The 26,275-nt window shown below is 35.1% G+C and overlaps 1 protein-coding gene across 4 annotated transcripts; it reads left to right on the top strand.

The window, feature by feature from the left end:
- The first annotated feature begins 11,734 nt into the window (after positions 1 to 11,734).
- Positions 11,735 to 25,627, top strand: LOC125671431 (synaptobrevin-1-like). 4 transcript variants are annotated; one of them, XM_048907173.2, is made up of 4 exons: positions 13,144 to 13,304; positions 22,423 to 22,454; positions 24,922 to 25,095; positions 25,198 to 25,627. In XM_048907173.2, exons 1-4 carry the CDS (start codon positions 13,163 to 13,165, stop codon positions 25,342 to 25,344), a joined length of 495 nt encoding a protein of 164 aa, XP_048763130.2. In that variant the 5' UTR covers positions 13,144 to 13,162; the 3' UTR covers positions 25,345 to 25,627. The 4 variants fall into 4 exon arrangements, with proteins under 4 accessions (XP_056019890.1, XP_048763129.2, XP_056019889.1 ...); XM_056163915.1 differs by lacking the exons at positions 22,423 to 22,454; positions 24,922 to 25,095; positions 25,198 to 25,627 and adding exons at positions 11,735 to 12,082; positions 24,305 to 24,486 and having other exon boundaries at positions 13,178 to 13,304; XM_048907172.2 differs by lacking the exons at positions 22,423 to 22,454; positions 24,922 to 25,095; positions 25,198 to 25,627 and adding exons at positions 11,744 to 12,082; positions 14,692 to 15,138 and having other exon boundaries at positions 13,178 to 13,304.
- The last annotated feature ends 648 nt before the right edge of the window (positions 25,628 to 26,275 follow it).

Below are 26,275 nucleotides of genomic sequence, written 5' to 3' on the forward strand. Positions count from 1 at the left end.
AACGTCAGCGATAATAATTCACTTACGAGATGTACATTCAAAAGGCAGGGTTAGACAACACAGAGACACGAGGTAAATTTCTAGGCTTTCCTCCTCACATTCTGGTTAGACAACACAGAGACACGAAGTAAATTTCTAGGTTTTCCTCCTCACATTCTGTTTAGACAACACAGAGACACGAGGTAAATTTCTAGGTTTTTCTCCTCACATTCTGTTTAGACAACACAGAGACACGAGGTAAATTTCTAGGTTTTTCTCCTCACATTCTGGTTAGACAACACAGAGACACGAGGTAAATTTCTAGGTTTTCCTCCTCACATTCTGTTTAGACAACACAGAGACACGAGGTAAATTTCTAGGTTTTCCTCCTCACATTCTGTTTAGACAACACAGAGACACGAGGTAAATTTCTAGGTTTTTCTCCTCACATTCTGTTTAGACAACACAGAGACACGAGGTAAATTTCTAGGTTTTTCTCCTCACATTCTGGTTAGACAACACAGAGACACGAGGTAAATTTCTAGGTTTTCCTCCTCACATTCTGTTTAGACAACACAGAGACACGAGGTAAATTTCTAGGTTTTCCTCCTCACATTCTGTTTAGACAACACAGAGACACGAGGTAAATTTCTAGGTTTTCCTCCTCACATTCTGTTTAGACAACACAGAGACACGAGGTAAATTTCTAGGTTTTCCTCCTCACATTCTGTTTAGACAACACAGAGACATGAGGTAAATTTCTAGGTTTTCCTCCTCACATTCTGTTTAGACAACACAGAGACACGAGGTAAATTTCTAGGTTTTTCTCCTCACATTCTGGTTAGACAACACAGAGACACGAGGTAAATTTCTAGGTTTTCCTCCTCACATTCTGTTTAGACAACACAGAGACACGAGGTAAATTTCTAGGTTTTCCTCCTCACATTCTGTTTAGACAACACAGAGACACGAGGTAAATTTCTAGGTTTTCCTCCTCACATTCTGTTTAGACAACACAGAGACACGAGGTAAATTTCTAGGTTTTCCTCCTCACATTCTGTTTAGACAACACAGAGACATGAGGTAAATTTCTAGGTTTTCCTCCTCACATTCTGTTTAGACAACACAGAGACACGAGGTAAATTTCTAGGTTTTCCTCCTCACATTCTGTTTAGACAACACAGAGACATGAGGTAAATTTCTAGGTTTTCCTCCTCACATTCTGGGAGGACAAGGAGCAAGGACTGCATGAGAGCAGTAAGATTTTCGCCATCCTTATGTAACATAGTTACAATATTTTTCTCCATATATACCAATTTAATTTCCCATTTTCTTATATGATTTTTTTTTGGAGGTTTTTAAGGTTACTTCATTTGTTTATCTTATAAACTTGTTTATATGTATAGTGTCAAATCCTATACTTTTGCTGTTCCATCGTTAATTTTTGGGGGGGGGGGGGGCACAGAAAGGGGAAAGGGCCCGGGACCCCGCCCCCTCTAAATCCGCCACTGCTTTCATTACTAATTGTTTGTTATTTTTCTTGTGCTATAATATTCTTCCACCAAACTACTTTTCTAGAGAAAAGGTAATTCATAATGTGATTTGAATTGCAACAATCATCTACCATTATGAACATTTAAACACAATTCTTTCTTTTGAAGTTTATTCCTAATAAATTTAAAACGCCAAGATGAAGATGTTCGAAGAAAATTCGCGCTCTCAGCTCTCTATTTGAAGAATTTGTTGTTATTCATTGATTTTGTCATGGATAAAGTATAGCTAGAATAATCCGTAAAAGTAATTAACTCCAACATAATTCAAATTCAAAGAGAAAAATGTTTAACTCCAGGAAAAGTGAAAGTCCAAGAAATATGCTAAAATGCATTTTTAAACTTTCCATTTCAAGAAACTTTCAAATATCAGGAAATTATATTAAAGTTTTTGATTTTTATCTTAAACTCCAAATGTTTCTTTTTCTGTACATAATAAATGTCATAGAAATACAAAATTATTTTCTAAAGTGTTTTTAATGCCAACTCACCGTATGTACTTGAACTGACTTTACATTTAGTTTTTCGTATTGTGTTGTCCACTTATTTTCGTTGTTTTCGATTGGTATATATACGGTAAATATTACCGATAACAAAGAATATCCTAAATTCGTCTACTACAATACGATATGATTTATATCCAAATTAGGGCCCTCTTGGGCATACAACATACATGATTGTTAATATTTTAATGTGTATTGTTTATAAAAATGATAATAAAAAGAAAAGAATGAAAATTCAGAATATTCACTATAAGTACCAGCTCAAACATTGTTCATTACATGAAGCATTTTGAACATGATAAGTACCACCGTGTATTCTAATGTAAAACAGTCATATGTACAAACGTGTATATTATGTACATTAAAGTGAATTTAAATGAAGGATGTTGATATATTGGGGCTAGGATATATTTTAATGGCAGATATATATATAATATATTCTAATATTTTCTCCTTGAAATAATTCCTATTTTTCGAGAGAAAAAGTACGCTACATGGAATTAGCTTGGTATTGAGTGGTTCGATTTTAACACAGATTATGAATGGTTGAAGTGTTAGCTATAAGATAAGTTTTATTCCAATTTTGGGCCCAGAGGACATAACAACAAGACAGTTTATACAGAAGGAAATTCAAAAAAGAAAGAAAGTTTACAACATTAATTACAGGTTGCATAGACTGCAAACTACATGTGGATGCAGCATGTTGGGGAAACAAGTACATACATATATGAATTGCTAAGCATGTGTATACACAAGTAAATGGACATGGATACCAACATATGAATAATAAACTATAATGATTTTTGCAGTTTTAAAGCATCACTTCTTTATCTGAAAGTTTGCACTAAATATTCACTCAATTTGACAATTACTGGTTTGTCTTATAGTCGAGTGGTTTCGTCCCATGTACCGGTGCAGGTCTCCCTTAGAATCGTAGTCAGTATAGGTCGCAGTGTCCAATCATGGCACGAGTGTTCCATGTTGTTATGACATGATGTCTGACATTGGTGTCATTGTTTTGTTGAGCTAACCTCAAAGCAGAGGGGGTGTATAAAAAAGGGGTAAAAACTGTCTAAACGTTCGTATGGAGGGATCCCCCCCCCTCTTTTTTCATAAATTTATGGATCCGTCTATCGGCATATCAACACATGAAGTAAAAGGTTGTAGATTAAAGCATAGCCCCTACATGTAATGTTAGAATTATCATCAATAACACGACCACCATGTGTCATAAACAGCTACTCTACTGATTTCACTAAAAAAAAATTATTAAGATATTCAAAACAAATTATGTTAATTAATTTCTACATTCAAATCCTTCATTAATTTTAGGATGAATTTAGATTCAATCATAATTATTGATAAGAGAAAGATGTGTAAATGTGTAAAAGATCAGCCCACACCACCGTATTTCAGTACTATCTGTACTTTGATTAAATAGGTTTAAAACAAAATTGGCAATGATTAATAAATTATCAGCGTTTCACATATATATCCCATACATGTATATCCCATGTCATATATTTCAAATACTCCATATTTTGTCGATACTTACACGGTACACTTTAACAAATTCTTTACATGTGTCAATGCCAATCGATGTATAGTTATCACTGGAGGATTTAGAGGGGGGAGTGGGGGCGCAAGACACCCCCCCCCCCCCCATTTTTTTATTATAAAGTTTTGGCTACAAATCAGTCCGTACTATAAAAAGAGGGAAAATCAAATTATATCTATGATTGAATCAAATGAATGTCAAAATACATTTTTTTAAAGTCCCTAACTCCGTCACTTTCGGGAAACCCTGTGCAGTTTATAAATGAATGTGATTGTGACGTCATTTTTTTTCCATGCTGAAAATCTATAATGAAATACCGATAAGTTATAACAGTCAATTCAAGAATATGTCAGAAACAAATAACGATAAATTAATATGTAATTTATTTCATGTGTATATCTATCATATTTTAAGTGAAATCAGTAAGCAATTTCATGGCTGTCTGCTGTTCAAAGTTGTTTTGGGGAATATTTTATCACTTACAATATTTTACATAAGTAGGAGAAATAAGCATTATATCTTGTTCTAATATTGTACACACATAAATAAATAACTATGTAGAGATTCCGAGTTGATTATATCTTTTTCAATAGGAATACTAGTATGCGTTTCTTGAGAATTGTTTATATATACCTTGGTCAATTTTTTGCAGCCCCTCCCTCTCTCCCCAAAATCATGCATTAATGTTTTATTGGCTACTATATATATATATTTTTAAATCTACTTCTTATCTAAAAAAAAAAAAAAAAAAAACAACAACAAAAAACCGAGAAACATCTGTTGAGGCAAGAGGCGTAACATGTGATGAAAAGAGGTGTGTAGGGGGATTCAAATCCAAGAAATACAAATAAATGGACTCAAATCACAGCTCGATGACGAGCAAATAAGTTTGACTAGAAAGAAATTTAATGATGATAAATTTGGCCTCATTTGAGTAGTGTTGATAAAGGTGTGTTTCTGTTTGTAAGAGGGGATGCAACTTCACCTATGAAGGCTAATCACATGGTTAAATTTTACTCTTAGAATCACTAAAATTCAGGACCCACTGGGGACCTTAGGGCGGCCCCCAGACCCCCTGCCTCTGGAACAAATTCCACGCTCCCCCCTCCCCAATCAGAATTTCTGGATCCGCCCCTGGTTATGACTCCATAGCCGAGTGCTTAAAATCACACGACCTCTCACCTCTGTCGGCGTGGGTTCGAATCCCACTCGCGCTGGTAAGTGAGAAAGTTTCCCAGTTTACTTTCCGAAGGTCGGTGGTCTCTTCCCAGGTAGATTGTATCTGGGTTCTCTCTTCCACCAATAAAAACAGGGCTCCACCAGATAACTGAAAAATTGTTCAGTGTGGCGGAAAACATCAATGAATCATCAGTTTACTTTCATACTGATCAGACAGAACTTACACGACAGCAGTCATGAAAGGTGAAGATAACGAACAGTGATCAATCTCATAACTCCTATAAGCAATACAAAATAGAGAATTGAGCAAACACGGATCCCTGGATATACTAGAGGTGGGATCAGGTGCCTAGGAGGAGTAAGCATCCCCTGTCGACCGGTCACACCCGCCGTGAGCCCTATATCCTGATCAGGTAAACTGGGTTATCAGTATATCATTTGGATCTTAGTAGCTTCATGGTTTATTTTATGTATAAATAAAACGTACATAAAAATAAAATCGGAATTTGATATATACTTGAGAAATGAATAGCACTTTTGAGCTGTTCATTGTCAATATTCATGAACGGATTTGGATTTGAGGCAAATTCTGTGAATCGCGCTAGCTTCAAGGCAAATTCGATCAAGAGCCTGAGAAAGGGAGAGAATATGTCTTTATTTTCTATTTATTTATTTATTGTGAGCACTTGTGACATATATTTAATATGGGAGAGGGTCTACGTAGGCTATGCCTGTTGCCCGATCCTATTAAGTTTCTTAACAAAATATGTTTAAATCAAAATATATTTAGTACATCACAATATAATACTGGGTTTGAACGAAACGTATGTTGACGGTTAACAGTTCTAATATAATTTCCGTATTTAGTTGAAAGCAACTCTTTGAATGACAATAAGATTTGTACAGTTCATTTGTTATTTCTATTTTATTTATTTTTTTTTTGGTCAGTGGCGGTATCTATGACCGAATGTGCTTTTGATAACGTGTTTAGGTACATGTATCAGCAGTATCTTCACCTTTCATCACCACGAATAAATAACATGCATTAAAAATACCGATCACATATGCAGCATATATGTATTCAATGAAAATCATGTATAACCTCCATTCAATTTAAAACAAATATCAAGATTCTAACACAATTAAATAAATAACGTCACGTGATTAACCAGGAGAAGCATGAAATCTATTCGTATTCCTAAAGTGAATGTTGTCCTTTGTGTTCATACCCGTCCACTTTGTTATTATTCATGAAGGAGTACAATGACGAAAACTGCCTGTTATGGGGTTTACAAATCAATTGATATTTCGACATTCCTCGTGACAAAAAAGAAAGGGAACTATTAAAACTATTCAGAAACTATTGTATGTGTCCTCTATGTATAAACTCTTAACTTTTGTACAGTAGAATTGCTTTTATTGACCACGGAAAAGGGGGTCAATTCTAATTGTTGTTTCACCTCATCCTTTATAACGAATGATGGTTTCAGCTTTTCCGCCATCAACTTTCATTATTTGTGTTGCACAATTCCATTATCACCTGCATATGGACTTTATGTCGCTCACTTGATGCGGTACTCGAGAGCCTGTTCTGCGTACGATCAATTATTAAATCGAGACAGGTTACTGGCGAATAAGTTAATGTTACAGGGGTTTAACTCGAGACAGGCTATTGGCGAATAAGTTAATGTTACAGGGGTTTAACTCGAGACAGGCTATTGGCGAATAAGTTAATGTTACAGGGGTTTAAATTGAGACAGGCTACTAGCGAATAAGTTAATGTTACAGGGGTTTAAATCGAGACAGGCTACTGGCGAATAAGTTAATGTTACAGGGGTTTAAATCGAGACAGGCTACTGGCGAATAAGTTAATGTTACAGGGGTTTCAACATTCTCATTTAAAGTTAACATTTCGCAATTTTATGGTCGTTATAATCATCTAATGCAAATACAAGCCATCACTGGCTCAAATGCTGTCGGACGTATTTCATACCAATTGTTGTGCCGTTCTTTAAATACTGATTTTATTCCCGTGTGGATCCGGGTTAGATTAGGTCCTCAGTACCCCTTGCTTGTCGTAAGAGGTGACTAAATGGAGCGGTACTTCGGAGGAGACCGCAAAAGCCGAGGTCCCAGGTGTGGCACGATAAAGTTCCCTCCCTGCTCAAAGGCCATAAGCGCCGAGCATAGTCCTGGGTATTGCAGCCCTTCACCGGCAGTGGTGACGTCTCCATATGAGTGAAATATTCTCGAGAGGGACGTTAAACAATATTCAATCAATCAATCATACTGATTTTGACTACGGATCACTTCGTTTACCTGACTGAGATATAGGGCTCACGCGGATGTGACTGGTCAACAGCGGGTGCTTACTCCTTCTAGACACCTGATCCCACCTCTGGTGTGTCCAGGGGTCTGTGTTTGCCCTTCTCGCAATTTTGTATTCTCTATACGATTTATGAGATTGATCATTGTTCGTTATCTTCACTTGTTACTGTACATTTGGTAATTATGCGCTACCATTAACATATATTTGGTTCAATACTGCACTGCCCCTTTTGTTGGAAAATAAACTTTTGGTTATCCTAACATAATTTTTTTCAGTATTTCATACTTATTGAGAATATGTTTTATCAGAATATGGCATAAAACATAAATTATGATGGAAATATGGAATGAACTAAGGCATATATTGCCATAGATGATATTAATGATTTTCAAATTGACTATGAAATACTTAGCAGCTGGAGTTATTTTACGGAGGATTTACATTGAGATTCAATGCTTATTTTCATGCCAGAATCCACATTTTATGCTTGATTTGGTTGGTACTTAAACATTGTTATACAAAATAGCAACAACTTTCAAGTTTACTGTAAAACCATAGCCAGTTAAGTGTCTCGATGAGTAGATGAATGTCTCACTGGAATTTATATCAGAAGAAAATGTCATAAATCTTCTGCCATTAAACTCCTTACACTGTTTAATGAAAACTAACTTTAACTTTCAAGTGTCCTCTCACAATCTGAACCAGCTGGATGTTTACAGAAATATTTCATTCAGGGTTTTTATATGAAGTCGGGTGATTCTCATGCCCATCTGATTATACCACAATCAATCACTCGTACAGTTTTATGGACAATACACTTGACTTTCAAGACTAGTGGCCATTGAACATAAATCCTTAAGATCATACATGCAGAATACCAAAGATTGTGGACGCATGAATGACGTTGCAGTTCGCTGTGCTTACTTGGGATTTTCCATTATCTGAACAAACAACATTGTGAATCGGTCATTAATGCATGAAATGCACCAACATAAAGACGTGTTTGTAAGATTATCAATTCTTGGGTAAAGTTTTTTTCATTGAAATTTGTGAATTATGCAAAAATAAAGGTGGTTTTATTGGAAAAGTTTATGAAAGATATGAATTTTTAGCAATATTGAAACATTTCCATATAGTTTTACTTTCTATAACATTTGTTTTGGGTAACCTATGTCCTCCAGTAGTTATTATAGAATTGTTTAATTCCTTATTTTATACATGACGGGGAGTAATTTACATATTTGAATATGATGCAAAACATGAGATTCGAACTTATAACAGCTGTACTGTCTATACTATAAATAGGTACATTAGTCCTTTCCATCTGAATAAGCATGGAATTAAAAAAGATTAAGATAACGAACGGTTGTTAATCCTATAAAGAATACAAAATCTGGAATGGGTCAAACACGGATTCCTGAAAATAAACTCACCTACTAAAGATTTTTATATTCATCATAGTTTATTCCTGTAAGTAGCTGATATTATTTGTACGATATTTGGTCTTTTATATATCATTTTCCTTGTACGATATTTGATCTTTTATATATCATTTTCCTTGTACGATATTTGATCTTTTATATATCATTTTCCTTGTACGATATTTGATCTTTTATATATCATTTTCAGGTTGGGGAAAACCTTCATATATATAACTTTAATAGATTTATATGATATTAGTTAGATTTCTGAAAAGAAATCTTTACAATTTACAACTGAGTATTTTCTGATATTGCAATCAATCCTTATCATAGATAAAGTTTTAAATTAGACATGAATATTTCACAGAAAGATTTAACTTTTTTGTATTGAGCCTAATGATGTTTATGTATCTGGCGAAACTAAGCATGATATCTGATATCTTACAGTGAAAATAACTAATCTCTAGTAATAACTAATCTCTAGTGATAACTAATCTCTGTATAAATATTTAAATCATATGTGTGTGTGTGTAGAATTAGCACCCAGCTATATAAGGTTTCAAAAGGGATTATAAGGATTAGTAACAAGGCATGATTTCAGTATAGCTACATATGTAGCATGAATTGCATTTCACATAAAAACGCTAGCAACTTCAGTCGAAATATATCTTGAAATGCGAACTCCCATTGTAGTAAATACGTGTAGATTTGATATTTTCACGTCGATGGTTATAAATCAAACCTTGTAGGCTACTAATAGTACTATAAGCTAGCTTTTACAGTTTCAAACAGCTAGTAACCAACTGTTCTTTTGTTAAGTAGCACTAACTTTCATGATTAGGTCAGCTAAAAAGCAAGTAGCAAATTTACATAATTATTGATAAACATTTTCCTAGTGTACAGAAAATTGCATTATACTAAACCATGTTATGTACAACCCGGGTAATTTTCAATTGCAGCGATTCATATTTATCGGCTTTAAAAATTATAAAGCATTCACCTTATTCATGAAAATGTGACGATGACGGGCAATGGTCAATCCTATAAAGAACAGGAAAATGTGACGATGACGGACAGTGGTCAATCCTATAAAGAAATACAATTGAGAGCAGAGCAAACACGGATTCGTGGAATGGGATCAAGTACCTAGGAGGAGTAAGCATCCACTGTTAACTGTTCACACCCGCCATAAGCCCTACATCTTCATTAGGTAAACGGAGTAATCCGTAATGAAAATCAGTAGGATTGCTTGATTGATTGTTGAGAGTTTTTCACACATATTGAGACGTCACCAACTGTAGGTGAAGTACCAGTTTAGACCTATGCTTAGCGCTCAGGGTCGTAGTAGTGAGGGTTCTTTATCGTGCAAACGCCTGCCGCGACACGGGGCCTCCGTTTTTAAGGTCATATCCGAAAGACCCGTTATTCTTACTTCTAAATGCTGAGCGTTTGGCGAAGGAGCAATCACTACTTATGTTAACGTCTTAGGTTTGACCCTGCCATGTCACGAGCGGAGCTCGAACTCAAGACGCGAACGCTCTATCTCGGAGCTACCGCGAAATGTAAAGAGTGGTTTAACAATTAGCATGAAACACATCAGACAGTATTCGACATCATAGCAGGATGTATTTGAACACTAAATGCATATAACGACCATTGAATTTGAAAAGCTGACTTTAAACGAGACTGTTGAAAACCACTGTAATATTAACATATTTGTCAGTAGCCTGTCTCTGATTGAACATTTATTTCACGAATGCTCTCATCAAATCAGCTGAGACATGTAAAAATTTATTATGCGCATGTTCTCCCGTATCAAATCAGTTGAGAGACGTGCATTGTGAATTTGATATTGAAAATTGATAAATAAGGTTGATAATGAAAACTTGCAACGTGAAAGGTGAAGATAACTAACAGTGATCAATCTCATAACACTTATAAGGAATACAAAATAGAGAGTTGGGCAAACACGGACCCCTGAATATACCAGATGTGAGGTCAAGTGCCTGGGAGGAGTAAGTATCCCCTGTCGACCGGTCACACCCGCCGTATAAATAGAGAGTTGACGATTGCAAAGCTGAGGTAATTCATTTTGTCATAAAGTTGAATTATCAGTTTGCCGTCAACGTAAAGTATGCAAAGATGCCTAAGACTGTGGATTTTTATCGTAGCTCACTTCGATATATTGGACTGGCAAATGCAGAAAATGACACTGCAGTCTTCCGCACGTGCTTCAAACGTGGATATTTTATTGAACATGGATGTTAAACTAACAACTCAATTTGACAAACGGGATAATTTCAGCTTCTTCATCATCAACTTCCCATATTTATGTAGCAATATTCCATTATCACCTGTGTGTGGTACTTATGTACTGTATCTCAGCCGATTCGAAATGTAATTCCTTGTTTTGCGCATGATCAGTTTTTAAACAAAAGCAAGTCACTGACAAACATATTTATGTTACAGAGTTTCAACAGTCACTTTTGACGTCAGCATTTCGCAAATTTAATCATGGTTGTTTTAACGATATAATTACCAAAACAACCTACCTGTCATTGGATAAAATGCTGTCTGTCATGTTTCTTAGCAACTAAAGCAGTTTTTTTACACACTGATTTTGACTACATGGATTACTCCATTTACCCGATCAAGATATAGAGCTCACAGTGGGGTGGTCGACAGGGAATGCTTCTCCTAGGCACCTGATCCCACCTCTGGTACCTTACCCTTTCTTCTGTATTCTTTATATGAGTTATGAGATTGATCACTGTATTATTTTTTCTCAGTTTTTGTTAATAAATTTTGCTTCACAAGAATACAAACAAATAAAGCAGCACAATTTATGTCCATGGGTATTCCAACCGACTATTGAATATCGGCTTCAGAGTAAGTGTGCGTATAATAAGAATGGTGTTAACAAAGTAAGGTTTGGGTGACTGATCACAAGATATGAATGTTCAATTTTTATTGATGAAACCGCTGTTGATAATTTCAAAATGCCATGTTGTTAATCTATCATGAGGATTGATCGTGTAAGTGTGGAAGTCATACGTTTTTATGCTGTTAATTTTGGGGAACGTTTTGCAACAAATTTATTAAATATATAGTTGTCAGTAAATTCAACGCTTTGATTGGCAATTCTTTTACTAGCCTACTTTATACTGCCCGTTGTCCATTATTCCAATATTGACTGCTCAAGAGGGAGTGTTCTTTCCCATAGATAGACTATGTCGTGTCTGATAAGATCTTATATATAGTACACAAGTACTAGTGCACATAGTAGTTTATCTTGTACATGTACTTCTCTTTTGAGAATGAATCTAATTGAAAGCTTCATTGCTTTTTATTTTCCAGTATCTGTAGCCTGTGTACTTGCTCAAAATGAGGTGTGTATGGAACGTTTAGCAAGACTAGAAAAGATGGTCGAGACTTATCAAGGAAAAATGACCATCTTGGAAGAAAAAGTAAAAATACAAGGTCAGACCATTCTTCATCTGGAGAGCAGAATGACGGAGAATCACGTGACGGGTGAAAATGAGATCCCAAAACAAATTCAAAAGGTATGCTGTTCTTCCTGTTGTCATTGTTCTTTATCATTATCGCTGTTGTTTTTGTTATTGACTTTATTATTATTATTATCATCATTAAATTTTATTATTATTCATGGTATTAATGTTGTCTTTATCAGGTTTGTTTTATTGTTGTTTTTATAGTGTTTGTTATTGACTTTATTATTGTTTTTTGTCATTATTATTATTGATTTTATTATTATTCATGGTATTAATGTTATCTTTATCAGTTTTGTTTTATTGTTGTTTTTATAGTGTTTGTTATTGACTTTATTATTGTTTTTGTCATTATTATTATTGATTTTATTATTATTCATGGTATTAATGTTGTCTTTATCAGGTTTGTTTTTATTGTTGTTCTGATTTCATTTATTGTGTTATTGTTCTCTGCTAATCGTAAATAGTTTAATCACGCATGTGTATTGGACAGATTGAAGAGCAAGGTACTGTCGCGACAAGTTTGACCACCGGGAATGACACTCAAAAACGAAATTTACATTTGTGGAACCTCAGGTCAGCCAGCAACAAAAGGTACTCCAATCCGACCACAACCACAAGTAAGACACACTGCAGTCTCAGAATGGTCTACAAAGTTCTCACGATCTTGTACACGATAAATTAAAGACTAGAATTTTAGACATCACAAACAGTTGCTTCTTCAACAAAAATGGAAAACGGAAATATTCATATCTAGTGATCAGTCATCCAGAAATTACTTTTTTAAACACCTCTCTGATTCCACGCATAAGTATTCTGAAGTTTTTAAATAAAAAATATGCTGGAGTTCCTCATTGACAATATTTTCATAGTCTTTGGCGATCATGTCTTTCAACAGTTTGTTCGAATTCTCATGGGCACGAAATGTGCTCCTTTGTTAAGTGACCTGGTTTTATATTCTTATGAAACAGAATTTATTCAAAAAACTTTTACGCGAGAAGAAAAAAATATCTTGCTCTTGCCTTCAATTCGGCATTTAGATTTATCGACGACGTTTTAATATGTATTAAAGTAGACCTATACACGGCTTATTGTGTTATTGTTCTCTGCTAATCGTAAATAGTTTAATCACGCATGTGTATTGGACAGATTGAAGAGCAAGGTACTGTCGCGACAAGTTTGACCACCGGGAATGACACTCAAAAACGAAATTTACATTTGTGGAACCTCAGGTCAGCCAGCAACAAAAGGTACTCCAATCCGACCACAACCACAAGTAAGACACACTGCAGTCTCAGAATGGTCTACAAAGTTCTCACGATCATTCACGTGTTCCTTTCTTACCGAATCCATTTAAATCTAGTTCTGAATACGTGTTTTACATGAATTACATGTACTTGTATGAACACTACCACGGTATCTGTTTTACCAAACTCCATCTAAAATCCATTGTAATGAGGTTCCGTTATATTCATAGAAATATATTCTCCACTCTAAAACATGCCTTGAGTTACTAATGTGACCTTATATTCCTACTGTTTAGCGTCCGTCGTCCACCACGCATCATCCGTTAAAGATTGAACATTTTAACCTCCTCTAGATCATAACCCTTCCCATTCTTTCTTTTTGTTAATATGAAGCATCTTTGAGTCGAGAATATGAAGCATCTTTGAGTCGAGGGAAAAAATACATAAATTTCAGAATTCATGCATCCCGGAAGGGGGGGGGGGGGCTGAGGGCTAAGCAAACACTGTCACAGATTCTCCAATTTTCAAAAATCTTCTCTACAATCGCATACTAGTAAGAAAACCTAAATCCATAATCGAGCAGAAAAGCCTCTACCAGACTTGTTCCCGTGGGGATTCGTGTTAGAATAGATCCTCAGTACCCATTGATTGTCGTACGGTGCGACTAAATGGGGCGGTCCTTCAGATGAGACCGCAAAAACCGAGATCCCGTATCAGCAGGTGTGGCACGATAAAGATCCCTCCCTGCTCAAAGGCCATAAGCGCCTACATATAGCATAGGCCTAATTTTGCAGCACTTCACCGACAATGGTGACGTCTCTATGAAATGTGAAGATAAAGAACAGTGATCAATCTTATCACTCCTATAAGAATACAAAATAGAGAGTTGGGCAAACACGGACCCCCTGGATATACCAGAGGTGGGATCAGGTGCCTAGGAGGAGTAAGCATGCCCTGTTGACCGATCACATCCGCCGTGAGCCCTATATCTTGATCAGGAAAATCCCTGTAACATAATATGTTAAATATAAACACCAAATACAGATGATAATGGAATATTGCTACATGAATATGGGAAGTTGACGATGGAGAAGCTGTTCAAAATCATTCCGTTTCTCATAAAGTTGAGTTGTTAGTATGAGTGAAAATTTCTCAAGCGGGACAATAAACAATATACAATCAATTAATAAAAGCGAGAATCACGAGTCTTTTGGACCCGACCTTAAAACGGGGACCGTGTCACTGCCGTTGGCACGTTATAGAACCCTCACCGCTACAGCCCTGGGCGGTAAGCGTAAGTCTAAATCTGTTGTACTTCACGTCTCAATATGAGTGAAAAATTCTCGACGGGACGTAAACCAAACCTAAACTTTGTGAAAAGTGATTATCTATGTACATATATATATTCTTCCACAGAGTCCGCGACCCAGACAGTGCCCGCGTTTTATGCTTACTTGTCCCAGTACGAGGTATCCCCGGGCTCCCACCACACAGTCATTTTTGATGCCGTCGGGACAAACAGTATGCAGTGTTACAATCACTACACAGGGATATTTACGGCCCCCGTGTCAGGACTATATGTATTTTCATGGACGATTGTCTGCGGGCCAAGAGGCGTCATGCATACTGAAATCATCCATAATTCTGCAGTTCTTGGGATAACTCAATGTAACACCCTTGGCCTTGAAGAAGTTGATATAGTGAGTTCAACAGTGGTTGCATTAATGAATGCTAGGGACGTTGCCTTCATCCGCACCAGCTCGAAACACTCCTCGAGCGGCGACATTATAAGTAACGATTACTGTTACTCGTCCTTTTCTGGTTGGCTGTTGTAAACAAAATTACAATAAAATAAAGCTTTTCTCTTGTGAATTTATCAATAGGAGAAACGTACTGTGCCACTACATATGCCAGACGTGGGTTCAATCAAATGTGGATTCTAAAAAGAACTTGTACACGATAAATTAAAGACTAGAATTTTAGACATCACAAACAGTTGCTTCTTCAACAAAAATGGAAAACGGAAATATTCATATCTAGTGATCAGTCATCCAGAAATTACTTTTTTAAACACCTCTCTGATTCCACGCATAAGTATTCTGAAGTTTTTAAATAAAAAATATGCTGGAGTTCCTCATTGACAATATTTTCATAGTCTTTGGCGATCATGTCTTTCAACAGTTTGTTCGAATTCTCATGGGCACGAAATGTGCTCCTTTGTTAAGTGACCTGGTTTTATATTCTTATGAAACAGAATTTATTCAAAAAACTTTTACGCGAGAAGAAAAAAATATCTTGCTCTTGCCTTCAATTCGGCATTTAGATTTATCGACGACGTTTTAATATGTATTAAAGTAGACCTATACACGGCCTACGTCACAGTCAAATGTAAATGCGGAACCACGCGTCCGTTTTCCGAAATGTGGTATTTCAAAGATAACAGTTTGATTTTTACATGGCGATATGATTGTCCGATATTGATTCCTTCCAAGGCGTTCTTATCAGCTGTGGTCAAATTTTGTACAATGCATTTTTAAAAAAAAAAGGGGGGGGGGCTAAAGATGATTCAAGCTTTAGATAAAAATCGGTTGGAGAACAGACAACATTTTGGCGGATGAGGGCGTACGTGAGATACATTGACTATTCATGTATGTAAAAGTTTTACAATGATCCATGTTCAACATATGGAATTACGCGGGCATCAGAAAGTTGGAGAGACGGATGGGAAAGGGGGACCAATTCATATTTCCACCAGCATCATAATAACAATATTATTTCTTTTGTGACGATCCGGGTGAAAGTAGGTCCTCAGTACCCCATGCTTGTCGCAAGAGCCGACTAAATGGGACGGTCCATCGGATGAGACCACAAAAACAGAGGCCCCGTGTCACAGCAGGTGTGACACGCTAAAAATCCCTACTGAAAGACCGTCGGCGTCGAGCATAGGCCTAAGTTTTGCAGCCTCTCACCAGCAATGGTGACGTCTCCATATGAATAAAAAATTCTCGAGCGTAATAATTGCTAATTCAAAACTACGCAGCTGTTGAATCCAAATTATCATGAACAAATACATGGTAAGCTTGTGTAAAAATAAAAGTTCACATTTCGCTGCTCTAGTGACCACAGATGTAGTTGTGTTCGCTGCTCCAATGTTGCAGATATTTACACAAGCTTCAAAGAACGGCGCAAGCTTCAAAGAATGGCTACAAATAATTTGTTTTATTTCATCGACCGTCATAAAGTTGTCATTTTTTCCTCATCCCCTCTCCTGTTTTTCAAATTTATTGGGGCGGCATCTGTATAACGCGACTACAGTGTAGTTCCTTATTGAGATTGTATCTACATAGATCGGCGTAAGTGGTGTACATGTACGTATATCCAATTTATGTACATGCAAATGATTCCATGATAAAATATATAACACACATTACACACATGCATTAATCATAATAGCAAAACTATCAAAATTCAGTTTGTTACTTTCGTTTTACATTCACATTGTGAATACCCTCTTCTAGAATGATTTGTTTTCAGATAAAATGTAAAATCTAATTGCAAACCACATGTATCTATAATAGTTATAGTTTAACATAGTTCAAATTATTATCCAAAGTTGTAAATATACTTAAATTTCACATGACGTATGAAAATATGATAATGTTTAATTCAAGATTTTTTTTTGGGGGGGGGGGGTGTACTTGTTATAGAGCTTATAGCTTTTAAAATGATACGTCAACATATGATTTTCTTACGCAAATCCTTTTTCTGAGATAATAATCTGTAAATTAGAAACAATTTATTCAAGGTTTAGTCCATAAAAATTGGGGGAAAAGACCAATATTGACATCAAATGGCATTTTCAACAGTATTTCTTTTAACATGTGTGGGCTCACAAAGTGTACATTATGAAAATAGTTATTCACATTTATTAAAATAAATGATTGCATATCATTAAAAAATGGGTATATAGTCTATGTTGCTTATTACAGCTCATTTGTTTTGGAAAAATAATAATTATTAAGAAAAATAAGAAGGAGGAATACATTTTCATTAATGCTGTTTATATGTGGATGGGGTGCTTACGTTTGAGAAGCAATAACAATGAAATTAGCATGTTGACATATATATTTTTCAATGTTTATCTATAACTGGAATATATATCTATCTTATAAAGGCATTTTTTCCATAATTGAGTCCATTTAAGGCCGAGTATAGGTCTACCTTAACAATAATAATTTTCATTAAAATGTCGATTCGGTATATCCCTGTGAACTCGAAATAAAATACACCACAGAGGCGTCCACTTCTGCTTCATACTCATAGATATTTTTATTGGAAATAGATATTAACGGCAAACTAACAACTCAACCTTAATACAAACGGGATGATTTCAGCTACTCCATCGTTAACTTCACATATCTATGTAGCAATATTTCATTATCACCTGCATATGGTGTTTATATATCAACTGATTCAATATGCAAGAGCTTGTTCCGCATATCATCAATTTTTAAATCGAGGCAAGCTACTGACAAACAAGTTGATGGTACAGGGGTTTCAAGAGTCTCGATTGTAGTCAGCATTTCGCAAATTTTATGGCCGTTATAATGATCTAGTTTGCCAATACAGCTTATCATCGGCTCAAATGCTGCCTGATGTGTTCCTTGGCACACTGACTTTGACTACGGATAACTTCGTTTACCTTATCAAAATATAGGGCTCACGGCGGGTGTGACCGGTAGACAGGGGATGCTTACTCCTCCTAGGCACCTGATCCAACCTCTAGTATATCCAGGGGTCCGTGTTTGCCTAACTCTCTATTTTGTATTGCTTATTAGGAGTTATTTTGTTACTGCCTTGACATGGACAAGAGACACAAACTTGACCAGAAAACCCTCTAAAAAGGGGGAAATTTTGTTTTTAAATACCATCCAGTCAAACACAAACTCCATTTGGAGTGCTTGTCCTGGCCATTCAATGATACATTGGAGAAAGTACAAATATAATACAATGTATGGGCCGATGATGATAATATGGCAGCATAAGATAAATGAATATAGATATTAAGCAATAGAAATACCATCTTGATCCAAGGGAGCCTGGAAAAAACAGTACCCCCCGGTGACAGCATTCTATGCAAAATTATGCCTAACAGTCAACAATCACTCAGGGCAAGAATTTTTGGAAGTCTGCAATGCACATCCACAGTCGATGAACCTCCGCCTGCATTGATCCACGCCATGACGCTGAAACGAGAAATTAACAAACCGGAAACGACAACCGAAGAACACACAGCATTACGAAATTAACAGAGATACTAAGGGACATGAAAATTGAGGGGAAGAGGGAGGGTGGGTGTAAAGATTTTTAGCTTCTGTTCTGTTCGAATGACGAAATGAAAAGGAGTAATCTATGACATGCGCGCAGAAATGAAAATAGGAATTTCGTACGACGAACCCTATGCATTTCTAATTTAATCAAGATAAAGCTGCACGAAATAACCCGGTTTATCCATATTAGATAAACTCTTTTATGAGATTGACCACTGTTTGTTATCTTCACCTTTCATCAAAGTAAACGTGCAGTGTGGTTCGATATGAAAAGTCAATTTGGTATTCATTTCCATTAAGAAATATTATATATACGAATAGTACTAGTGATAACACCTATTCCTGTAAGTGATATCATCCATTCATTTCGAAAAGTTAATATCAGTCCTTAAAATAACTAATGTCTCTTATTCAAATGGGTGATGTCGCCTATTCAAACTATATTTGAAATACCGTATACAGGGTTATTTTCACCCCGTATTATTTTCGCCTTTCTGCACTTGCTAGTGGTTTCGCTCCGTTTTAAATTTGAACAGACAAATTTGTGTTTAAAGATAAAGGGGAAAAAACAATTTCGTCCATTAACCTTGGTGAAGAAGACTCTTCCACTACACAATGATACTTGGAACAGTCGGAGTTATTAGTTTATATTTAGAATTCGTTCTGAGTAATTTCCACTTTTTTCACGCATTCAAAAGAATATTGTAAATTGTGTGTGATTCAAAAAATCGCGCCGACGTTTACCGTGACGCGGAACCTCCGATCTAATACCGGACACTCGGCGAAGGAACGATCGCTACTCAGCCGATTAGCAAATCAAAATTTTGTATTTTTATTCTCAAAATGAATCCTTGAATTTCTGAAATTTTACACGACGTTACAGTCCCAGAATATTTTACTCATTTATTTATTCTTATTTTATTTCCTTTTATTTATTTTTTTTAATTAGAAACACAATAATCTTCAATCACGTTTATGAATAAAATTACTTTACCATATTTTGATTAGACTTGCTCTAGTCTCTTATGTTTAATAAGTGCTCTCTGTAATACTTTTTAATAATGACATCTATGTTTGGTGACATTTGAGTATGGTAGAGAGCAGATATTTAGACTTCTGAAATTACACAGTAAAATTTGGACGAAATGATAAAGGAATAAAAACAACATAAAGACTTGAGCAAGTTTATATTTTGATTTATAATGCAAAATATTGATAACAAAATATTGTCCAACATGCAGATGACTGTACACTCCCTTTAAAAGATGAAGTCTCAATGAATAATGCTCTAGATATCATAAATAAATTTAGCTCCGTTTCGGGAATGATTCTTAACACATCCAAATCGGAAAGTATCTTAATGGGAAACCTAAAACGTAATTATACGGATAACATTTGTGGAATAAATATAAATTCCTCTTGTGTAAAAACTTTAGGAATCTACATCGGTCATGATAAAACACTTTGTTATAAAAATAATATTTTGAATTGTATAAAAGACATGGAAAAACTTTTTGAGGCTTGGAAAACAACCTCACTCTTTTTGGAAAAACTTGCGTGATCAACACGTTAGCTCTATCTAAGATTTTATATAGAATCTCTGTTCTCTCTTTACCATGCAATGAAGAAATAAAAACAATGAATAGACTTATATTTAAGTTCCTATGGAATAAAACAGATCGTATAAAACGAAATACTTTAATACGTAGCATTAATGAAGGAGGTATTGGTGTGATAGACATTGAGTCAAAATTAATGTCAATAAAAGCATCTTGGGTTGAAAAATTTACTAAATTCAAAGGGAAAATTAAAGTCATATGTAGAATCCTTATGTCTGAAAAATAATATTTACTTTAAATATATTCTAATTACCAATGAAACAGATTTGAAAAATCATGGCTTAATCAAAAAATTTCCAATTTTCTATCAACAAATTTTTATATGTTACAATAAATGTAAACAGAGACAAATGCATTTATCAGCTACAGAATTCTTACAACAACCAATATGGAATAATAAATTATTCACATTTAAAGGTAAGTCATTATATTTCCCTGATTGGATTAAAAGTAATCTGCTCTGTGTCAAAGATATATGTGACTCAAGTGGTCTAAAACTTGCTAAATGGTTTCTTGATAATTTAAAATACAAAAGTAATTGGATTTGCCAATATAAGATTTTATATTCAGTCTTTAGAGAATTTATAAACAAATATGATCTTTAATTGTTCCATTTATCACAAACTCTCCAATAATCCCTCGCTTTCAGTACGGTAACAAACTATTAGACTTAAGCAAAGGTATTTCAAAAATATTTTACAAAATTTTATGCAATAAAAAATCACGTACACCTATTTATCAATCATTCTATGAAAGAGAATTTCATATTCAGTGTAAATCATCATGGGTAAAAATATATAGACATAAAATTGCAAATATTTTTGATAAAAAGGTTGCGGATTTCAACTATAAACTTCTGAACAACTTGCTCAGCAATAATTTATTCTTAAGTAAATGCTGCCAAGATATAAGCAGTAAATGCAACTCATGTCCAAATGAAACAGAAAATTGTAAACATTTAATATTTGATTGTTCAAACGTCAAAGATATTTGGAATTTGATAAGTTCCTCATTAAAATTTGAAATTAGCTGGAAACATATTGTTATTGGCTTCTATCAGGAAACAAATGACAAAATATCAGTTCTTAATATTTTAATTTCTTTCATTGCTTATCGTATATACAAATTCAAAATGTTATGTAGACTCAATAGCAAAAATGAAACACAAGAAAGAGTTAAACAACATATAAAATATGAATTGCTAACATATCATAAAGTACTTAAGAAATGTAACACTCCAGTCTGATTAAAACCAGCCCCCCCCCCCTTCTCCTGACGATAGGAGAAGGGGGGTTGGTTTTAATCAGACTGGTAACACACATAACTCGAATTATATAGACATTATGTTAGGAATTTCGGATAAACTTTAATAAAATTAAATTAATGTGCGAGACATTATCAGTATTGTAACATACTTTTAATTTATATATATATATATATATATATATATATATATATATAATATATATATATATATATATATATATATATATATATATATATATATATATATATTTCTTACTATTATATGTCTGTATTTATTTGTAATCGATATGTATACATAGTTCACGTACAACATGTACTTAATTATGTAAATGTAGTTTTACGTATGATATAAATCCTCCTCTACTGGGAGAAAATGGTCTCCCGGCTAGGCTGCCCTAGGGTCATCCCTGGACTCTAGTTTCTGTGTGTGTGGACCCTGAGGCAGCATGAGTGGTATTATGTTTTAAGAAAATCCCTAGCTTTATTATATCTAACATTATGGCACTGTTGTAATCTACTAACTCCTTGTTACATTGATCATCATACAATATGAATAATTTATAACCTATACATTTAAATGTCAACTGTGACAATATTACTCTGACATGCAATGAAATTTATGTATTCAATGAATGTACATCTAAATTAGTTAATATGTACCCTGCGTGGTACTTTAGTAAAAACTTTGTTATATATTGAGGGAGCTTAGTCAGGGCCCCATCCCTGGCAGCTGCCCTATTATATTAGTTACTTATTTTAAAATTGTTATAGAGTAGGCTCTGGGAAATAAATGAATATATATATATATTTAAAAAAATAATATTGATAACAATCTAAGCGCCGTAACTAGCGCCACGTTGTGTTCCTTTCGGTTTGAGCTGATCAATAAGGAAATACCGCTACTTTCAATGTGATCTATTTTTATAAAACAGAAAGTATGGCCAGAGAGGACGCGGGGGTACAGGTAAGTCTAATCTGTTATATTTCACGATAGCATATTATATATAGTATATATGCACACATATCATATCATACATTGTATATAGTATATATGTACATGGGTTAGGATTATTTGAAAGTTCGATCGGAAATTTTGTTAAAACATACCATATGATCACGATGCCATTAGGAAAGTCACATGCATTGTGTGTAATAATAATGATTAGGCTCAAGGATTGCAAATACAGATTCTGGCATAATCTTACCACAGCCTTTAATTTGTTTAAAGTTATTTGTTCAAGAAAAAAATACCCAGTCCTCACTCAAATTTCATGTTGTCTGTAAGTTCCACAAATGGGAGAACGCAAAACCAAGTTGAGTCAAAGTCAATTATCTATAAACAAGAATAACTCAGAATGTGGATATAAGAAGAATCGGGGACAGCCATTTCAATAGGGGAGAGGGCAGCAAATGATTTATTTTCCTATCTTACAATAATACCGCGGAGTCACCCTATTTGTGTATATTTTTAAACCAATCATTAATGATTACTGATTTACTCCCGTTACATTGTATAACAATATATTGACAATTTAATATTTGATTTCTTACACAGGCACGTAGGGGGGTGGGCAGAGAAGGATTGGTGAAACTCATGTAGGGAAGAAGAATGCTCGATTTTTGACAATTGTGAAGTCAACTTTTCCTCTGGCTGCCCATCCCCCACTTTGAAAAAACGATACTATGTGCCTGTGTTGCTTTGATATTAATTTTAATTATTTTGTCCCTAACCTACCCAAGACATATTTGAAATTAGGGGGGGGGGGGGGGGGGGCACCTAGAAGACAGAGGTTCTGGGACCTACTAAGTGAAGCCCCTCTGAAGCTCTTGAGAAAATTAAAAATCAAAGCCTAATACCACACAACATTGGGCAATTCTTTTTATTTAAAGATGAGTATCGAATTATTTCTTATTCAGTATAATCAATGAATATATATATATATATATATATATATATATATATACACACACACACACACACAAAGCACTAAAATGACCAACGACACGAACAACCAGATTGTCAAATTTTCGGTCCCTTCTTCAGGACAAACGAAAAGAATTACATAATGTGGCCAATATCAACAGAGAATAATAACAAAAACAACATATAAATACATCTAGCACTACAACTACACTAATATACAAACGTATTTACAACGCAGACTACATGTTTTTTGGTTTTTAGGCTTGCCAATCACTGTTAAAAGTGGAGCGAATTAGGACATGCCTTATTCGTGCAAAGAGCTGATCCAAAATACATATGGTTATGCTATGCGCCCTGTAAAAACAAATAATGTCCAGAAATGCTTTCATTTTATCTTTTGAAACATTGCATATTTGATCTCTAGAGCGGACCCGACCCCCTCCCCCCTGTAAAATCTACTTTTAAAAATGTAGTAAATAAAATCGAATCACAAGAAAGGTATTTACAGGTACACTAGTAGTTTAGATTTTTTAATTTGTTTCCACACTAACATCATTAATGTAGCAGTATGATAGCGTTATAATCACACAGACTCGTACAATGTACCGTAAACTATTTGATTTCATCCCAGAAGATGCATTTTGCACGCGCCTTTTAAACATGTAGTCGGGAAAGTCTAGGAATAAGGATCTATCTCACTAATTCATTGTACTACGTAATAATGTGTAGAACACTAAAGTCTAAGAATAAGGACCCATCACACTAATTCATTGTACTACGTAATAATGTGTACAACACTAAAGTCTAGGAATAAGGACCCATCACACTAATTCATTGTACTACGTAATAATGTGTAGAACACTAGTACTACAGGTAGTTTTGATTTTCAGATCCAAGAATTGGTATAAGACAGGCTGTGTTTTGAAACTATTTCCATTTACATCTCTACCACCGCTGTTTTTGGATACCTGTCTTACCGAGCTTTGTGTTTCATTTCATTCATAGAATACCGTAGTATTGGTACCTGTATCTTTATTAAAATCTTGTGAACATAATAAAGATTGGAGCCATGTGAAGGTCGTTAGTTATTCTAAACTGTGTCAACCAAATCAACCATCTCAAGGTAAATTGACCGACCCTTATCTTAAAAACAATGCATCTGAGCTGTGCAGTAGGTCTCTTTTATACCTGGCAAGTTTTTCTACGATCCAAATCATCTATTCCAAAGAACATTATTTTCATGAATGCTCCCGCATTCTTGCATGGCCTGATGAGACTCAAAACATTTTTGTTTTTCCTTCAAATGATGACCGGAAGTAAGGTCTTCTACACATTTACTTAAATATGTCCCCAAATATCCAGTGCCAAGACCTTTCGGGCAGTTCTGATGACGTAACATCATCAATAAAGCTCTTAGTAATTTCTTAATCAGAAAGATTGGAGAAATATACCGGAAATAGACATACAGTGGACTTCAGTGTGATATTTTTTTATTTATTTTTTTGAGCTCAATATACAGAATCCCGAGCTCGAGGATCAGCAGAATGCCGCTGATCTTCAGAGGATCCAGACTCAGATTAATGAGCTCGTGGGCATTCTGGGAGACAATATGCAGAAACTGCTGGAACGATCAGATAACTTAGAGGACATGGAGAAGTTAGCAGAAAAACTACAGGATCGGGTTTGTTATGGGGTTTTTTTTTGGTTTTTTTTTTTATTTATCTTTGAATTATAGACAGACAGACAGATAGATAGATACTTATATGTTTTTGTATGATTTCAGGCCAGTGAATTCCGAGTCGTCACGAAAAGAATGAGAATGAAACACTTGGCGCGGAACAACAAATGGCTGCTGGTGTTGATCACCATCATAGTGGTAACAGTCATAGGTTTAGTTGTGACAGTCATATGTGTCGAAAGGAATCCATGAATCTCTATCTGTATAAATAAATTGTGCGTGGTTTAGCGGTTTCCAGGAGATGTCCGTGAAGTTTTTGATTGCCATCAAATTGAACTCTGAACTCTGGGTAATACTTCTCTGTGATTGATCAATTTCATTTCTTTCATAAAGTGAAGGTCATTGATGTTGCCTATTGTAAAATGGTCTATACATCTGGGAAAAAACTAAAAACAAGACATAAACTCTAGGTTTTAATACGAATTCTAATTATTTAATACGAATTCTAATTATTTCTATGGTCTATACATCTGGGGGTGGGTGGGGGGGTGTGTGACTGAAAACAAGACATGAACTCTAGGCTTTAATACGAATTCTAATTATTTCTATGGTCTATACATCGGGGGGGGGGGGGGGAACAAGACATGAACTCTAGGCTTTAATACGAATTCTAATTATTTCTATGGTCTATACATCGGGGGGGGGGGGGGGGAACAAGACATGAACTCTAGACTTTAATACGAATTCTAATTATTTAATACGAATTCTAATTATTTCTATGGTCTATATACATCGGGGGGGGGGGGGGGGGGGGGGGGCAAGACATGAACTCTAGGCTTTAATACGAATTCTAATTATTTCAACGATGGAAAAGAGTCATGTTTTGGAAATTCTACTAGTCTTATGCTACAAACTTCTGAACGTGGTACTCAGGCGAGACGAGTTTTCATTTAATTAATCTCAGTCCGACGCTAACACTACACATGTGTGTTCCTTTTATAAAAGAGTATGTGTTTTGTTTGTAATGTGATTACACTAGTATATCTTCTGACATAGCGGCCTGACGTACGGTTACTTAAAGATCTGACAAAGCGGCCTGACGTACGGTTACTTAAAGATCTGACATAGCGGCCTGACGTACGGTTACTTAAAGATCTGACATAGCATACGGTTATTACTTAAA

This window comes from Ostrea edulis, chromosome 4 (assembly GCF_947568905.1).
Source record: "Ostrea edulis chromosome 4, xbOstEdul1.1, whole genome shotgun sequence".
NCBI lineage: Eukaryota > Metazoa > Mollusca > Bivalvia > Ostreida > Ostreidae > Ostrea > Ostrea edulis.